The 14,464-nt window shown below is 45.3% G+C and overlaps 2 protein-coding genes across 3 annotated transcripts in view; one reads left to right on the top strand and one right to left on the bottom strand.

The window, feature by feature from the left end:
- Positions 1-9,846, top strand: part of LOC109906057 (ankyrin repeat domain-containing protein 13B) — a 45,134-nt gene extending 35,288 nt beyond the window's left edge. The window contains exons 13-15 of the mRNA XM_031790576.1: positions 3,659-3,828; positions 4,387-4,463; positions 6,181-9,846. Of these exons, the coding sequence (XP_031646436.1) occupies positions 3,659-3,828; positions 4,387-4,463; positions 6,181-6,382 (449 nt within the window). The 3' untranslated portion in view covers positions 6,383-9,846. The remainder of the gene's footprint in view (positions 1-3,658; positions 3,829-4,386; positions 4,464-6,180) is intronic.
- Positions 9,847-12,413: 2,567 nt separating this feature from the next.
- The window catches only part of LOC109905517 (protein phosphatase Slingshot homolog 2), a 37,368-nt gene continuing 35,317 nt past the window's right edge, over positions 12,414-14,464 (bottom strand). For both annotated transcript variants that reach the window (XM_031790571.1, XM_031790570.1), the window contains one exon: positions 12,414-14,383. In XM_031790571.1, the coding sequence (XP_031646431.1) occupies positions 12,917-14,383 (1,467 nt within the window). In that variant the 3' untranslated portion in view covers positions 12,414-12,916. The remainder of the gene's footprint in view (positions 14,384-14,464) is intronic.

Raw genomic sequence — 14,464 nt, 5'->3', positions numbered from 1 at the left:
CTCAACTCTACTCATCGCGTCTTGGACAAGACAATTGTTGGACAAGCCAAAAGTACTTTAAACAATGCATAAACATCTGGCTACTCCTTGAGTCTTGCAGTATAAATTACTTGCATTATGTTTTATAATTGATAAACAGTTAATACATTTAAAAAACATGATGTAAAAAGTATGATGTGTAACTACACTGCTCAAAAAAATAAAGGGAACACTTAAACAACACAATGTAACTCCAAGTCAATCACACTTCTGTGAAATCAAACTGTCCACTCAGGAAGCAACACTGATTGACAATAAATTCCACATGCTGTTGTGCAAATGGAATAGACAACAGGTGGAAATTTATAGGCAATTAGCAAGACACCCCCAATAAAGGAGTGGTTCTGCAGGTGGTAACCACAGACCACTTCTCAGTTCCTATGCTTCCTGGCTGATGTTTTGGTCACTTTTGAATGCTGGCGGTGCTTTCACTCTAGTGGTAGCATGAGACGGAGTCTACAACCCACACAAGTTGGCTCAGGTAGTGCAGCTCATCCAGGATGGAACATCAATGCGAGCTGTGGCAAGAAGGTTTGCTGTGTCTGTCAGCGTAGTGTCCAGAGCATGCAGGCGCTACCAGGAGACAGGCCAGTACATCAGGAGACGTGGAGGAGGCCGTAGGAGGGCAACAACCCAGCAGCAGGACCGCTACCTCCGCCTCTGTGCAATTCGCCATTGTGCTCTTCACAGATGAAAGCAGGTTCACACTGAGCACGTGACAGACGTGACAGAGTCTGGAGACGCCGTGGAGAACGTTCTGCTGCCTGCAACATCCTCCAGCATGACCGGTTTGGCGGTGGGTCAGTCATGGTGTGGAGTGGCATTTCTTTGGGAGGCCGCACAGCCCTCCATGTGATCGCCAGAGGTAGCCTGACTGCCATTAGGTACCGAGATGAGATCCTTAGACCCCTTGTGAGACCGTATGCTGGTGCGGTTGGCCCTGGGTTCCTCCTAATGCAAGACAATGCTAGACCTCATGTGGCTGGAGTGTGTCAGCAGTTCCTGCAAGAGGAAGGCATTGATGCTATGGACTGGCCCGCCCGTTCCCCAGACCTGAATCCAATTGAACACATCTGGGACATCATGTCTCGCTCCATCCACCAACGCCACGTTGCACCACAGACTGTCCAGGAGTTGGCGGATGCTTTAGTCCAGGTCTGGGAAGAGATCCCTCAGGAGACCATCCACCACCTCATCAGGAGCATGCCCAGGCGTTGTAGGGAGGTCATACATAATGTAAACTTTCACTGCTATGCGGATGACACACAGCTGTACATTTCAATGAAACATGGTGAAGCCCCAAAATTGCCCTCGCTAGAAGCATGTGTTTCAGACATAAGGAAGTGGATGGCTGCAAACTTTCTACTATTAAACTCGGACAAAACAGAGATGCTTGTTCTAGGTCCCAAGAAACAAAGAGATCTTCTGTTGAATCTGACAATTAATCTTAATGGTTGTACAGTCGTCTCAAATAAAACTGTGAAGGACCTCGGCGTTACTCTGGACCCTGGTCTCTCTTTTGAAGAACATATCAAGACCATTTCGAGGACAGCTTTTTTCCATCTACGTAACATTGCAAAAATCAGAAACTTTCTGTCCAAAAATGATGCAGAAAAATTAATCCATGCTTTTGTCACTTCTAGGTTAGACTACTGCAATGCTCTATTTTCCGGCTACCCGGATAAAGCACTAAATAAACTTTAGTTAGTGCTAAATACGGCTGCTAGAATCCTGACTAGAACCAAAAAATTTGATCATATTACTCCAGTGCTAGCCTCTCTACACTGGCTTCCTGTCAAAGCAAGGGCTGATTTCAAGGTTTTACTGCTAACCTACAAAGCATTACATGGGCTTGCTCCTACCTATCTCTCTGATTTGGTCCTGCCGTACATACCTATACGTACGCTACGGTCACAAGACGCAGGCCTCCTAATTGTCCCTAGAATTTCTAAGCAAACAGCTGGAGGCAGGGCTTTCTCCTATAGAGCTCCATTTTTATGGAACGGTCTGCCTACCCATGTCAGAGACGCAAACTCGGTCTCAACCTTTAAGTCTTTACTGAAGACTCATCTCTTCAGTGGGTCATATGATTGAGTGTAGTCTGGCCCAGGAGTGGGAAGGTGAACGGAAAGGCTCTGGAGCAACGAACCGCCCTTGCTGTCTCTGCCTGGCCGGTTCCCCTCTTTCCACTGGGATTCTCTGCCTCTAACCCTATTACAGGGGCTGAGTCACTGGCTTGCTGGGGCTCTCTCATGCCGTCCCTGGAGGGGGTGCGTCACCTGAGTGGGTTGATTCACTGTTGTGGTCATCCTGTCTGGGTTGGCGCCCCCCCCCCCCCCCCCTTGGGTTGTGCCGTGGCGGAGATCTTTGTGGGCTATACTCAGCCTTGTCTCAGGATGGTAAGTTGGTGGTTGAAGATATCCCTCTAGTGGTGTGGGGGCTGTGCTTTGGCAAAGTGGGTGGGGTTATATCCTTCCTGTTTGGCCCTGTCCGGGGGTGTCCTCGGATGGGGCCACAGTGTCTCCTGACCCCTCCTGTCTCAGCCTCCAGTATTTATGCTGCAGTAGTTTATGTGTCGGGGGGCTGGGGTCAGTTTGTTATATCTGGAGTACTTCTCCTGTCCTATTCGGTGTCCTGTGTGAATCTAAGTGTGCGTTCTCTAATTCTCTCTTTCTCTCTTTCTTTCTCTCTCTCGGAGGACCTGAGCCCTAGGACCATGCCCCAGGACTACCTGACATGATGACTCCTTGCTGTCCCCAGTCCACCTGGCCATGCTGCTGTTCCAGTTTCAACTGACCTGAGCCCTAGGACCATGCCCCAGGACTACCTGACATGATGACTCCTTGCTGTCCCCAGTCTACCTGGCCATGCTGCTGCTCCAGTTTCAACTTCCACCTGACTGTGCTGCTGCTCTAGTTTCAACTGTTCTGCCTTATTATTATTCGACCATGCTGGTCATTTATGAACATTGAACATCTTGACCATGTTCTGTTATAATCTCCACCCGGCACAGCCAGAAGAGGACTGGCCACCCCACATAGCCTGGTTCCTCTCTAGGTTTCTTCCTAGGTATTGGCCTTTCTAGGGAGTTTTTCCTAGCCACCGTGCTTCTACACCTGCATTGCTTGCTGTTTGGGGTTTTGGGCTGGGTTTCTGTACAGCACTTTGGGATATCAGCTGATGTACGAAGGGCTATATAAATAAATTTGATTTGATTTGATACAGGCACGTGGAGTCCACACACACTACTGAGCCTCATTTGGACTTGTTTTAAGGACATTACATGAAAGTTGGATCAGCCTGTAGTGTGGTTTTCCACTTTAATTTTGAGTGTCACTCCAAATCCAGACCTCCATGGGTTGATAAATGTGATTTCCATTGATAATTTTTGTGTGATTTTGTTGTCAGTACATTCAACTATATAAAGAAAAAAGTATTTAATAAGAATATTTCACTCATTCAGATCTAGGATGTGTTCCCTTTATTTTTTTGAGCAGTGTATTTGGCATTTTAAAGTGTTTTTCATTGTTGCTAAGGCAAGGGACGTAAATGCCACAGCAATTCAGGAATGACCCATAACATCCCATCACTCCTGTGCCGTGTCTCTCCCTCTATGCAGCGTCGTGTCGTGGAGGAGAGATCCCCCCGTGTGTGTTCGAGCCCCCTCAGGGTTACACTGTGCTGGGAGGCAACCAGAGGGCAAACAACATGCGCGGTGATGAGGAGGAGGACCTGCTGCAGTTTGCCATCCAACAGAGTCTGCTGGAGGCTGGCTCTGAGTACGACCAGGTCAGACTCACTCTGGCCCCTCATAGGGCTTACTGCCATCTCAAAACCTGGCTCGTCTTCATTAAAGAACACAAAGAAAAACATTGGAAAACTTTTCGCAACGGAAAATTAAAATGAGCTTTTCTAATTGGGCAAGTCCAGGTAGTCCCTACATGTTTTAGTTTGTTTCCTGCCATTTGGTGCCTAATGAACATGAAGTATGGTATGATGGTAGTCCTCTTGGTTCCTAACTGGAACATAAGGTATGGTAGTCTCGTAACCTTAACTCTAAAGTCATACCATATTTCGGGGGCTCGTTCGGGATGTTAATCAACTACAGGCACATCGCATTAGTAGTGTGTACAGTTGTGCAAAGATCTACAAATACCAGATACACTGTGAAGACGTAGTATAAATCTATCCTATCAGCTAGCTAGACAAACAGTTGACTCAGTATCCTAGGGCATAATCCACTGTCAACACTGAGATTGAAACAATGAAATTACAAGAGCCTTTGGTGAGTCTTGTTGACTGACTATCTCTCTGACTCTGTCTGTCTACTTCCTGGTGTGTGTATAGGTGACTATCTGGGAGGCGCTGACCAACAGCAAGCCCAGCACACGTACTCTTCCCTGTGACCCCAGTCGCCTGCAAAGGTCTGCGCTTTCTCCACACTCGACTCGCTATCCTACTCAGCCTTTGTTTACTTTAGCCTTGGCTCGCCCTTCTCCAGCACACTGGAGGCCAGGGAGCTTCCTGGCTGCGTTCACAGCACACAATGTCACTGTTGACTCACTCCCATTCATGCACACACTGTTGTCTTTGCCTGCACCTCATACAATAGATACACTCTGAGTGAAAAGCCCCCACCTCATACAGTAGATACACTCTAAGTGACGGGCCCCCACTGATATATAGTAGATCTGCCTCTCTCCTTTATGCCCTCTCTGGAAACAATACACTGCATGCTAAATCAACTCAAACTAGCTGTGTGTGTGTGTGTGTGTGTGTGTGTGTGTGTGTGTGTGTGTGTGTGTGTGTGTGTGTGTGTGTGTGTGTGTGTGTGTGTGTGTGTGTGTGTGTGTGTGTGTGTGTATTTTATTTGACCTTTTTTAACCAGGTAGGCTAGTTGAGAACAAGTTCTCATTTGCAACTGCGACCTGGCCAAAATAAGGCAGAGCAGTTTGACACATACAACAACACAGAGTTACACATGGAATAAACAAACATATAGTCAATAATACAGTAGAAAAAGTCTATATACAGTGTGTGCAAATGAGGTAAGATAAGAGAGGTAAGGCAATAAATAGGCCATGGTGGCTAAGTAATTACAATATAGCAATTAAACACTGGAATGGTAGGATGTGCAGAGGATGAATGTGCAAGTTGCGATACTGGGGTGCAAAGGAGCAAAATAAATAAATACAGTATGGGGATGAGTTAGATTGGATGGGCTATTTGCAGATGAGCTATGTACTGGTGCAGTGATCTGTGAGCTGCTCTGACAGCTGGTTCTTAAAGCTAGTGAGGTAGATATGAATCTCCAGCTTCAGAGATTTTTGCAGTTTGCTCCAGTCATTGGCAGCAGAGAACTGGAAGGAAAGGCAGCCAAAGGAAGAATTGGCTTTGGGGGTGACCAGTGAGGTGTGTGTGTGTGTGTGTGTGTGTGTGTGTGTGTGTGTGTGTGTGTGTGTGTGTGTGTGTGTGTGTGTGTGTGTGTGTGTGTGTGTGTGTGTGTGTGTGTGTGTGTGTGTGTGTGTGTGTGTGTGTGTGTGTGTGTGTGTGTGTGTGTGTGTGTGTGTGTGTGTGTGTGTGTGTGTGTGTGTGTGTGTGTGTGTGTGTGTGTGTGTGTGTGTGTGTGTGTGTGTGTGTGTGTGTGTGTGTGTGTGTGTGTGTGGTTTTACTAACCTTTACTAAGGATAAAATTCAGACAAGTGGGGACATTTCGACCGGTCTTCACGAGGAAAAAAAGCTATTTTAGGCTCAGGGGTTAGGTTTAGTGTTACAATTATAGTTAGAATTAGGGTTTAGGTTGAGCGTTACAATTAGAGTTAGAATAAGGGGTTAGGTTTGAGTTTAAGGTTAGGGGAAATTACAATTTTGAAGGGAATCAATTGTTTGGTCTTCACAAGGATAGTAAAACAAATATGTTTGTGTGTGTGTGTCTCTGTGTTGATGTGTGTTTGCATGTACATATACATACGTGCGTGCACATGACAACCTCTTTCTTACTCGAATTAAGTCCGGTCAAAAATAAATCTAGGTCCACCATATTTGTCAACCATTTCCACTGTCACTGTCAATGGCTCTATTCTCCTTATGCAATAACCAGGTTTCCAACCCCATTGTCTCCTCCCCCACATCCTCCTCCAGGACTCCTCAGCACAGGCCTTGTCCTCCAGCCAGCCTCTGTAACACGCCCACCAAGAAGCCCCCCACAGCCTGCAGCTACGACCAGCAGCTCCGCCTGGCCATGGAGCTGTCGGCACGGGAGCAGGCAGAGGCCGAGCTACGGCGACGGCAAGAGGAGGAGGAGCTGCAGCGGACCATCCAGCTGTCACTCATGGAGAAATGAGAGCCTGATTGGCCAGATGGGCTGTAGGAGGTATGGGAAAGGAGGAGAAGGAGGAGGTGCAGAGAAGGTCGTCAATAGGAGCACCCTACTCCTGGCTGTGACAGCCTTGCTCCTCCGACAGTCACATATCCCCTTTCCCACTGCGCTCCTTCAATAAGAGCCTGTCTGTGTGGCAAAACAGGGCTCTACAGTGCTGATACAGCTACAGTACAGACTCACTACTCTCTGGTGCCACTCTGCACTCGCAGTCAGTGGAAGTTTACAACCAGAAACAAGAAGAAACACTTTTATGGAATGCTACATTGACCGACCACATCAGTGGTGCTAGGGTAATACAAATTGTGTTTGTGTGTGAAGGCCATGCGTTACTAAACGGTCCTGTGATTGGGGGATAGGGTTTGTGTCCACTTCACAGACCTGGGTCGTATTCATTAGTCACCAAATGAAATAAAATGTAATGAAACAGGGACGGACTACTTGAAATTGTCTAATAAGAAACACTTCTTTTCGTTTACTGTTGCAAATAATTCTGCTATAGTGTGCCCTAATGAATACTGCCCTCTGTGTGAGTGTCAGGTGGGTCAAAGGGGTGGGATGTTGACATACCCTATTACTTCCTCATTTTTAATAATTGCTTCATTCCCCCCCTTGATTTGCGCAAAATCGAAACGTACTGTATTTACACTGGATGGAATCTTGATGACTGTTTGTGGTTCTAATATGTAGATAGAATAATAACCCTGTAGAGTTCATGTTAATATGATAACACTATGACAGGAGTTCATGTTAATATGATAACACTATGACAGGAGTTCATGTTAATATGATAACACTATGACAGGAGTTCATGTTAACACTATGACAGGAGTTCATATTGATATAACACTATGACAGGAGTTCATGTTAATATGATAACACTATGACAGGAGTTCATATTGATATAACACTATGACAGGAGTTCATATTGATATGATAACACTATGACAGGAGTTCATGTTAATGTGATAACACCATGACAGGAGTTCATGTTAATATGATAACACTATGACAGGAGTTCATATTGATATGATAACACTATGACAGGAGTTCATATTGATATAACACTATGACAGGAGTTCATGTTAATATGATAACACTATGACAGGAGTTCATGTTAATATGATAACACTATGACAGGAGTTCATGTTGATATGATAACACTATGACAGAAGTTCATATTGATATGATAACACTATGACAGGAGTTCATATTGATATAACACTATGACAGGAGTTCATATTAATATGATAACACTATGACAGGAGTTCATGTTGATATGATAACACTATGACAGAAGTTCATATTGATATGATAACACTATGACAGAAGTTCATATTGATATGATAACACTATGACAGGAGTTCATGTTAATATGATAACACCATGACAGGAGTTCATGTTAATATGATAACACTATGACAGGAGTTCATATTGATATGATAACACTATGACAGGAGTTCATATTGATATGATAACACTATGACAGGAGTTCATATTGATATGATAACACTATGACAGGAGTTCATATTGATATGATAACACTATGACAGGAGTTCATATTGATACGATAACACTATGACAGGAGTTCATATTGATATGATAACACTATGACAGGAGTTCATATTGATATGATAACACCATGACAGGAGTTCATGTTAATATGATAACACTATGACAGGAGTTCATGTTAATATGATAACACTATGACAGGAGTTCATATTGATATGATAACACTATGACAGGAGTTCATGTTAATATGATAACACTATGACAGGAGTTCATGTTAATATGATAACACTATGACAGGAGTTCATGTTAATATGATATAACCATGACCTACACTATATGGCTACACATGAATGAATACATACTGAACAAAAATATAAACGCAACATGCAACAATTTCAAAGATTTTACAGAGTTACAGTTAATTTGAGGAAGTCAGTCAATTCAAATAAATTCAGTAGGTCCTAATCTATGGATTTCACATGACTGGGAATACAGATATGCATCTATTGGTCACAGATACCTTAAAAAAAAGTAGGGGCATAGATTAGAAAACCAGTCAGTATCTGATGTGACCATTTGCCTCATGCAGCACGACACATTTCCTTCGCATAGAGTTGATCAGGCTGTTTGTCATCTGCCTGGTACAGTTGAAACCGGGATTCATCCGTGAAGAGCACACTTCTCCAGCATGCCAGTGGCCATCGAAGGTGAGCATTTTCCCACTGAAGTTGGTTACAACCCTTGTGAGGACGATGAGCATGCAGATGAGCTTCCCCGAGACGGTTTCTGACAGTTTGTGCAGAAATTCTTCGGTTGTGCAAACCCACAGTTTCATCAGCTGTCCGGGTGGCTGGTCTCCAGACGATCCCTCAGGTGAAAAAGCCGGATGTGGAGGTCAAGGACTGGCATGGTTACACATAGTCAGCAGTTGTGAGGCCAGTTGAACATACTGCTAAAAGAAACGTGTGACATTGGAGGAGGCTTATGGTAGAGTAATAAACATTACATTCTCTGGCAAGAGATCTAGTGGACATTCCTGCAGTCAATTGCACACTCCCTCAAAACCTGAGACATCTGTGGCATTGTGTCGTGACAATACTGCACATTTTAGAGTGGCCTTTTATTGTCCTCAGCACAAGGTTTTGTAATGTTCATACTGTTTAATCAGCTTCTTGATATGCCACACCTGTCAGGTGGATGGATTATCTTGGAGAAATGCTCACTAACAGGGATGCAATCAAATTTGTTCCCAAAATTTGAGCGAAATAATATTTTTGTGCGTATGGAATATTTCTGGGATCTTTTATTTCAACTCACGAAACATGGGACCAATGCTTTACATGTTGCGTTTATATTTTTGTTCAGTGTAGGTCCATCTTTTTCACGGAGGTTATTACAGGGAGCACATATATTGTAGGTTTCTGTTATGAAGGGAGAGGTGAGACATAGAGAGAATAGGAGATGACATAAATGGGGACTGGTGGAGATTAGTTTCATGGTGAGCTTTGTGAGTTTATTTTACTGGAATAAAAAAGCCTCTGCACTCGATATGAATGGAGCTGTGATGTGTTTGTCTGCGTGGGGAGTAGAGTGGTACTTGTGTGACATTTCAGCATGGCCGACACTTGTGTGGGTGTTCATTTCTTTGTCACAAGTTGCTTGTTTTTTTTTTACATAAAAAAAAACTATGAAAACAAAAGAACATTAGGACATCAGCACAAATTAGGAGTCTGGTTCATACTCCTATTTATTGTTTAGCTTGCCAGATTATTATTTTAAGTGGCTGGTTTTCACAAAGTAGGAGCTAAAGGCAATGAAACATTTTGTGGCGTATGTAAGGAAGTCAATAAAACTACTTTTTTTTTGGAACGTCTGTGGTATTCCTGTTACTTTCATTAAACATTCACAATTTATCAGATGACTTATCTCCAGGACCAAACCAGTGTCTAAAAGTGATGTTCTACGTTCTGTTAAAATTATACGATAAGAAAAAGTCCTTAAGAATTACTCTGGATGTCATCATAGAACAGGCAATACTATAACCTGTATAAACCAGCTTAATCTTCACTGCAGTTGAAACTTTGGTGTAAAGTACTTAGTCAACAATATTTTAAAGTACTAAAGTAGTTTGAGTATCTGCACTTTATTATTTATATTTTTGCTAACTTTTACTTTACTACATTCCTAAAGAAAATATACTTTTTACTACATACATTTCCCTTACACCCAAAAGTACTTGTTACATTTTGACAATAAGGAAAACACTTATCAAGAGAACATCCCTACTGTCTCTGATCTGGTGGACTCACTAAACACAAGTGTTCGTAAATTATGTCTGAGCGTGAGTGTGCCCCTGGCTGTCCGTCAATAAAATAAAATAGTGCCGTCTGGTTGACTTAGTATATGGAATTCGAAATGGTTTATACTTTTACTTTTGATACTTCAGTACATTTAAAACCAAATACTTTTAGACTTTTACTCAAGTAGTATTTTACTGGATGACTTAACCTTTAGTCATTTTCTATTAAGGCATCTTTATTTTTACTCAAATATGACAACGGAATACTTTTTCCACCACTGAGTTTATGACAACCCAGTACCATGGCTGATCTGAATATACTGTGTTCTGTGCCAGTAGCATACCACTCTGCATCCCACTGCTGGCTTGCCTGTGAAACTAATCTTGGTTGGTCAGTTGGTCACTGGATGGAAGACCAGATGCTGCTGGAAGTGGTGTTGGAGGGCCAGTAGGGGCACTCTTTTTAAAAGCCCCAGGGTAGTGATTGTGGACATTGCCCTGTGTAGTGTGCCATCTTTCAAATAGGCATCCTGACTTTGTGGTAACTAAAGTACATGTTTTAATAGAGTTCTAATGTTCCTATCCCCACTATAACAAAGAAATGCTTAAACATGTCATTTTGTTCTTGAAACATTTATTGAAATACTGTAGAATTCCATTCATTACTATGGAGGACTGCTCCTTCTGAGGAGTACCAGTATGGCGGCCAGTGGCTTCAAAGTCTCTCATTGGCCATCACATAGCATCAGCAATCCAGGGTTTATACACTTAATTGGGTGATTGATACCCTACCTAGCCAGCTCACCAACTGACAGAAGTGAAAGCACAGCACAAGCACAGCCTAGGAACCTGACAGAAAGGCTGTTTTGAGCTGCATTCACATCCACCATCTTTAAAAACAAATCTGATTTTGCTGGGGGAGCTTCAACGTACTTGACATCACTTCACGCCACGGGTAACAGTTCACCGTGACAACCAAGGGCCCTTTGGCTCCTGTTATTTTGGGAAGACAAGACAACACAGCAATGAAGTGTGCTATTATATGTAGCATCCAGCCAAATAATTCCAATAGGATTCAGCTGTAAGCAGTCTGGAATAGTGGCAACCTCAATGAACATTAAAACCACTAAGAGGGCCTCAATGCTGCAAACGCGGAGAATCCTTAAAAAGACAGAGGGGATAAATAACATACGTCCCAAAAGCAAAATGGCACCCTATTCCCTATATAGTACACTACTTTTGACCAGGGTCCATATGGCCGTAGCCAAAAAGTTGTGCACTACATAGTGCACAGGGTGCCATTTGGGACGTAAACATCTCCAGTATACAGGAGGGAGCTAAACCAAACATCTGCACCAAGGATGAGACACCTCATGTAAAACACTTTCCACTCCGTTGACCACACTGCAGAGGGCAAATATTGAACTTCCATAATAAACCCATTATAAATGTTTTGGTGTACTATCACACTAATATTTCAACATTCTAGTTAAACTACTGAGTTTTAGGGGCAGGCGTTACGGTTCATTCATACGAGGCAGATTATTTGAAAGCTTTCCAGTATGATAGAGTCTGATCTACACAGGGTTCTACGTCATTTGGGAGTCTGGAAAACTAAATCCGAGACTATTTTAATTCAAAATTGATGAAACGGGGGGAGTAAAATTGTCAGCGTTAAATATTCTGCAGTGCAGACTTCACTACCTTAGGGAAACATTACTGACATGTAGAGGCTGGATATTTCTCAAAACACATTGGATACACTTCAGAGTGGGACCTTGGACCTTCTTTTGGACATTTGAGAGGAAGGTGAGGAGATATGATGTGAGGAATCACAGAAAACCAAAATGAGGTAGAGCCAGCCAGTGTCTCCTCCCCAACTTTACTGGCACTTCCTGTCCTGTCCACATGGGGGATGTAAAGACAGAGATCCTCAACATAAGATGGGGCTGTTGAAACAGGGCTGAGTTCAGCAGGCCACAACTTTGAGGAATGTTTGCATAGAAATATGTTATGTGGAACAAACATGCCTCTGACATGTAGACTAAGGAACCATGCCGTTTCTATTCAGGACCTTCCTATCTGCAACACTCCACAGCGTTTACAACTGAACGCAGTGCACCCTAGGGGGATCTCCTAAAAAAACATCCTCTTGATTTCAATAAGGAATCACAGGAGTCATGATATAGGTACTTTTGTTTCTTTAATAGTCACAGCTAAGAACAGGATAAAAAAAAAAGATGAACATTGTCTTGTTGAAAAGAAGAATAAAAGATGTGACTTACACAGACAGGCTACCATAGAATCAGTGCAAAAAGACTCCCCTGGGAAGAAAATAAAAAAATAAAAAATAAAATAAAAGGTAAAAATAAGAGTAAAGTGCATGTTCTTTGAGAAACAGCCCCCTCTTTTTAAGTTGTAGAAATTACAACTGTTTAGAAACTATAAAAAGGGGGGGGGGGGTAAGCACCTACAGTAACACAAACATCCAGAGTCAGCATTCACCTGAACACTAACAGATTACATAGAGTCCAACACAGCTAGTCAGTGCACACACACATACTACAGACAAGGGCCCAAGGGGGACAGTCTGGACCATAATGCACATGTAGGGCCTAGGACACCACACACTCGCACGCATACACACACTCATAGACACCCTCGGCCTAGGGCCGAGTGCAGTGAGGTCACATGGTGTGGTAGAGAACAGTGGCAGTCCGTTTCTTGTCGGCAGCCTTGCGGAGCCGCCGCAGCGGGTGACTCTTCCCGCGGGGCTGCTGTTGCGCGGTTATCATAGTGACGTCGGGAGCGCTCGCCGGGGACTGGGTGCGGGTGAGCCGGGGGGAGGGGTCTGTCTCTAGCTCCTCATCCCCTTGAAGAACAAGACATGGAGGTGAGGAGAGACAGGGGGGATCACTCCCTGCTCTCTGGGAGCCCCGATCAGTCCTGTCTGAGTCCAGTGGGTACACCCCCCCTAGGGGGGCCCTGGACAACACCCGCTGCTTCTTGGAAACATCATCTGGACTGGGGTGATGGTGGGAGCGGGGGTGAGGGGTGGGCATCAATTGGGTTCCGTGAGGGCTGGCGGTGGTGGGCCGTAGGTCCCAGTCATTCAGGTCGTTGGCTGACAGCTCCAGGCAGTCAAGCTTGGCCAGCGAGGCTGAGCGCTTCATCAAGGAGGGGGGCGTGAGGCCCGCCTGGCGGATCCGCGCCTCGATCTCCATGGCCCTCTGCCACACGGGAGTCTCCCCGTGATGCTTCCCCTGACCAGGTCTCTCTCCAGCCCCCAGGCCCCCCGCATCGTACAGGAAGGCCTGCAGCTCCCTCAGAGTCTCCTGGATCTTCTCCAGTTCCTCACTGCTGCGTGCCAGCGCCAGCCTTCCGTGGTGGGGCGGGGGAGGGGAGGGGCCATCCGTGTCTGAGTCAAGGGCCGTCACCCCCTCCAGCCACAGCAGTGCAGGGGGGGCCTGGGGCTGGACCCTAGAAGGCTCTAGGGAAGAGCACACAATGATTGGGATGGGCTTAGGGGTGTGGCGGACATCTGGGTAGTGAGAGAAGGAAGGGGCAACGTCCATGTCTGAGACGACAAACCCTCCCTGCTCAGTCTCTCCTTTGGGCTCTGCAGACACAGTGAAAGTCTCGTTCAGAGGTCTTCCTTGCTCAGGAGCAGGGGTTGGCCTACGCTGCTTGGGGCAGTCTGTGGTAGGAGCGAGGAGGGGTGGGCAGTCCGTGCTTGGCGTATGGAGAGGGGAGCCCGTGGGGTGGAACTCTGCACTGGGGGAGTGGAGAGGGGAGCGTTGGGTAGACATGTTGCTGAGAGTTAAGTCCAGCTCCTGCCTCAGCCTCTGCTCTAGCTGTTTGGTGGCCCTGCGCACCGAGCCGGCCGGCCAATCCGAGGGAGGCGTGGAGGGGGATTGTGGGTAGGAGGAGGGTGAGGTCAATGGGGTCTCCTCGTCCCGGTCGTCTTGGCGCAGCTGCTGTGGGCTGTGGGGGGCCGGCTGGGTGGAGGAGAGGGGCGCCGCCACCGGCGGGTGGGATATGGACTCTATCTCTGTGACAATATGGCGGACTGACACGCCGTTGTCGTGATGGGGAGGTGACGAGGCTTTTTCTTGACTGGCTCGGTCGCTACCGTCCTCCGTATGGGGGGAACTCTGAGATGGAGACGGAACACAGAATGGTTTGGATGATAGCTAAGCATTAATGCTGGGGGGCGTCACTAAACGCTACCAAAT

This window comes from Oncorhynchus kisutch, linkage group LG15 (assembly GCF_002021735.2).
Source record: "Oncorhynchus kisutch isolate 150728-3 linkage group LG15, Okis_V2, whole genome shotgun sequence".
NCBI lineage: Eukaryota > Metazoa > Chordata > Actinopteri > Salmoniformes > Salmonidae > Oncorhynchus > Oncorhynchus kisutch.
Note: the sequence above shows the minus strand (reverse complement) of the source record. Positions and strands in the feature narration are given on the sequence as shown.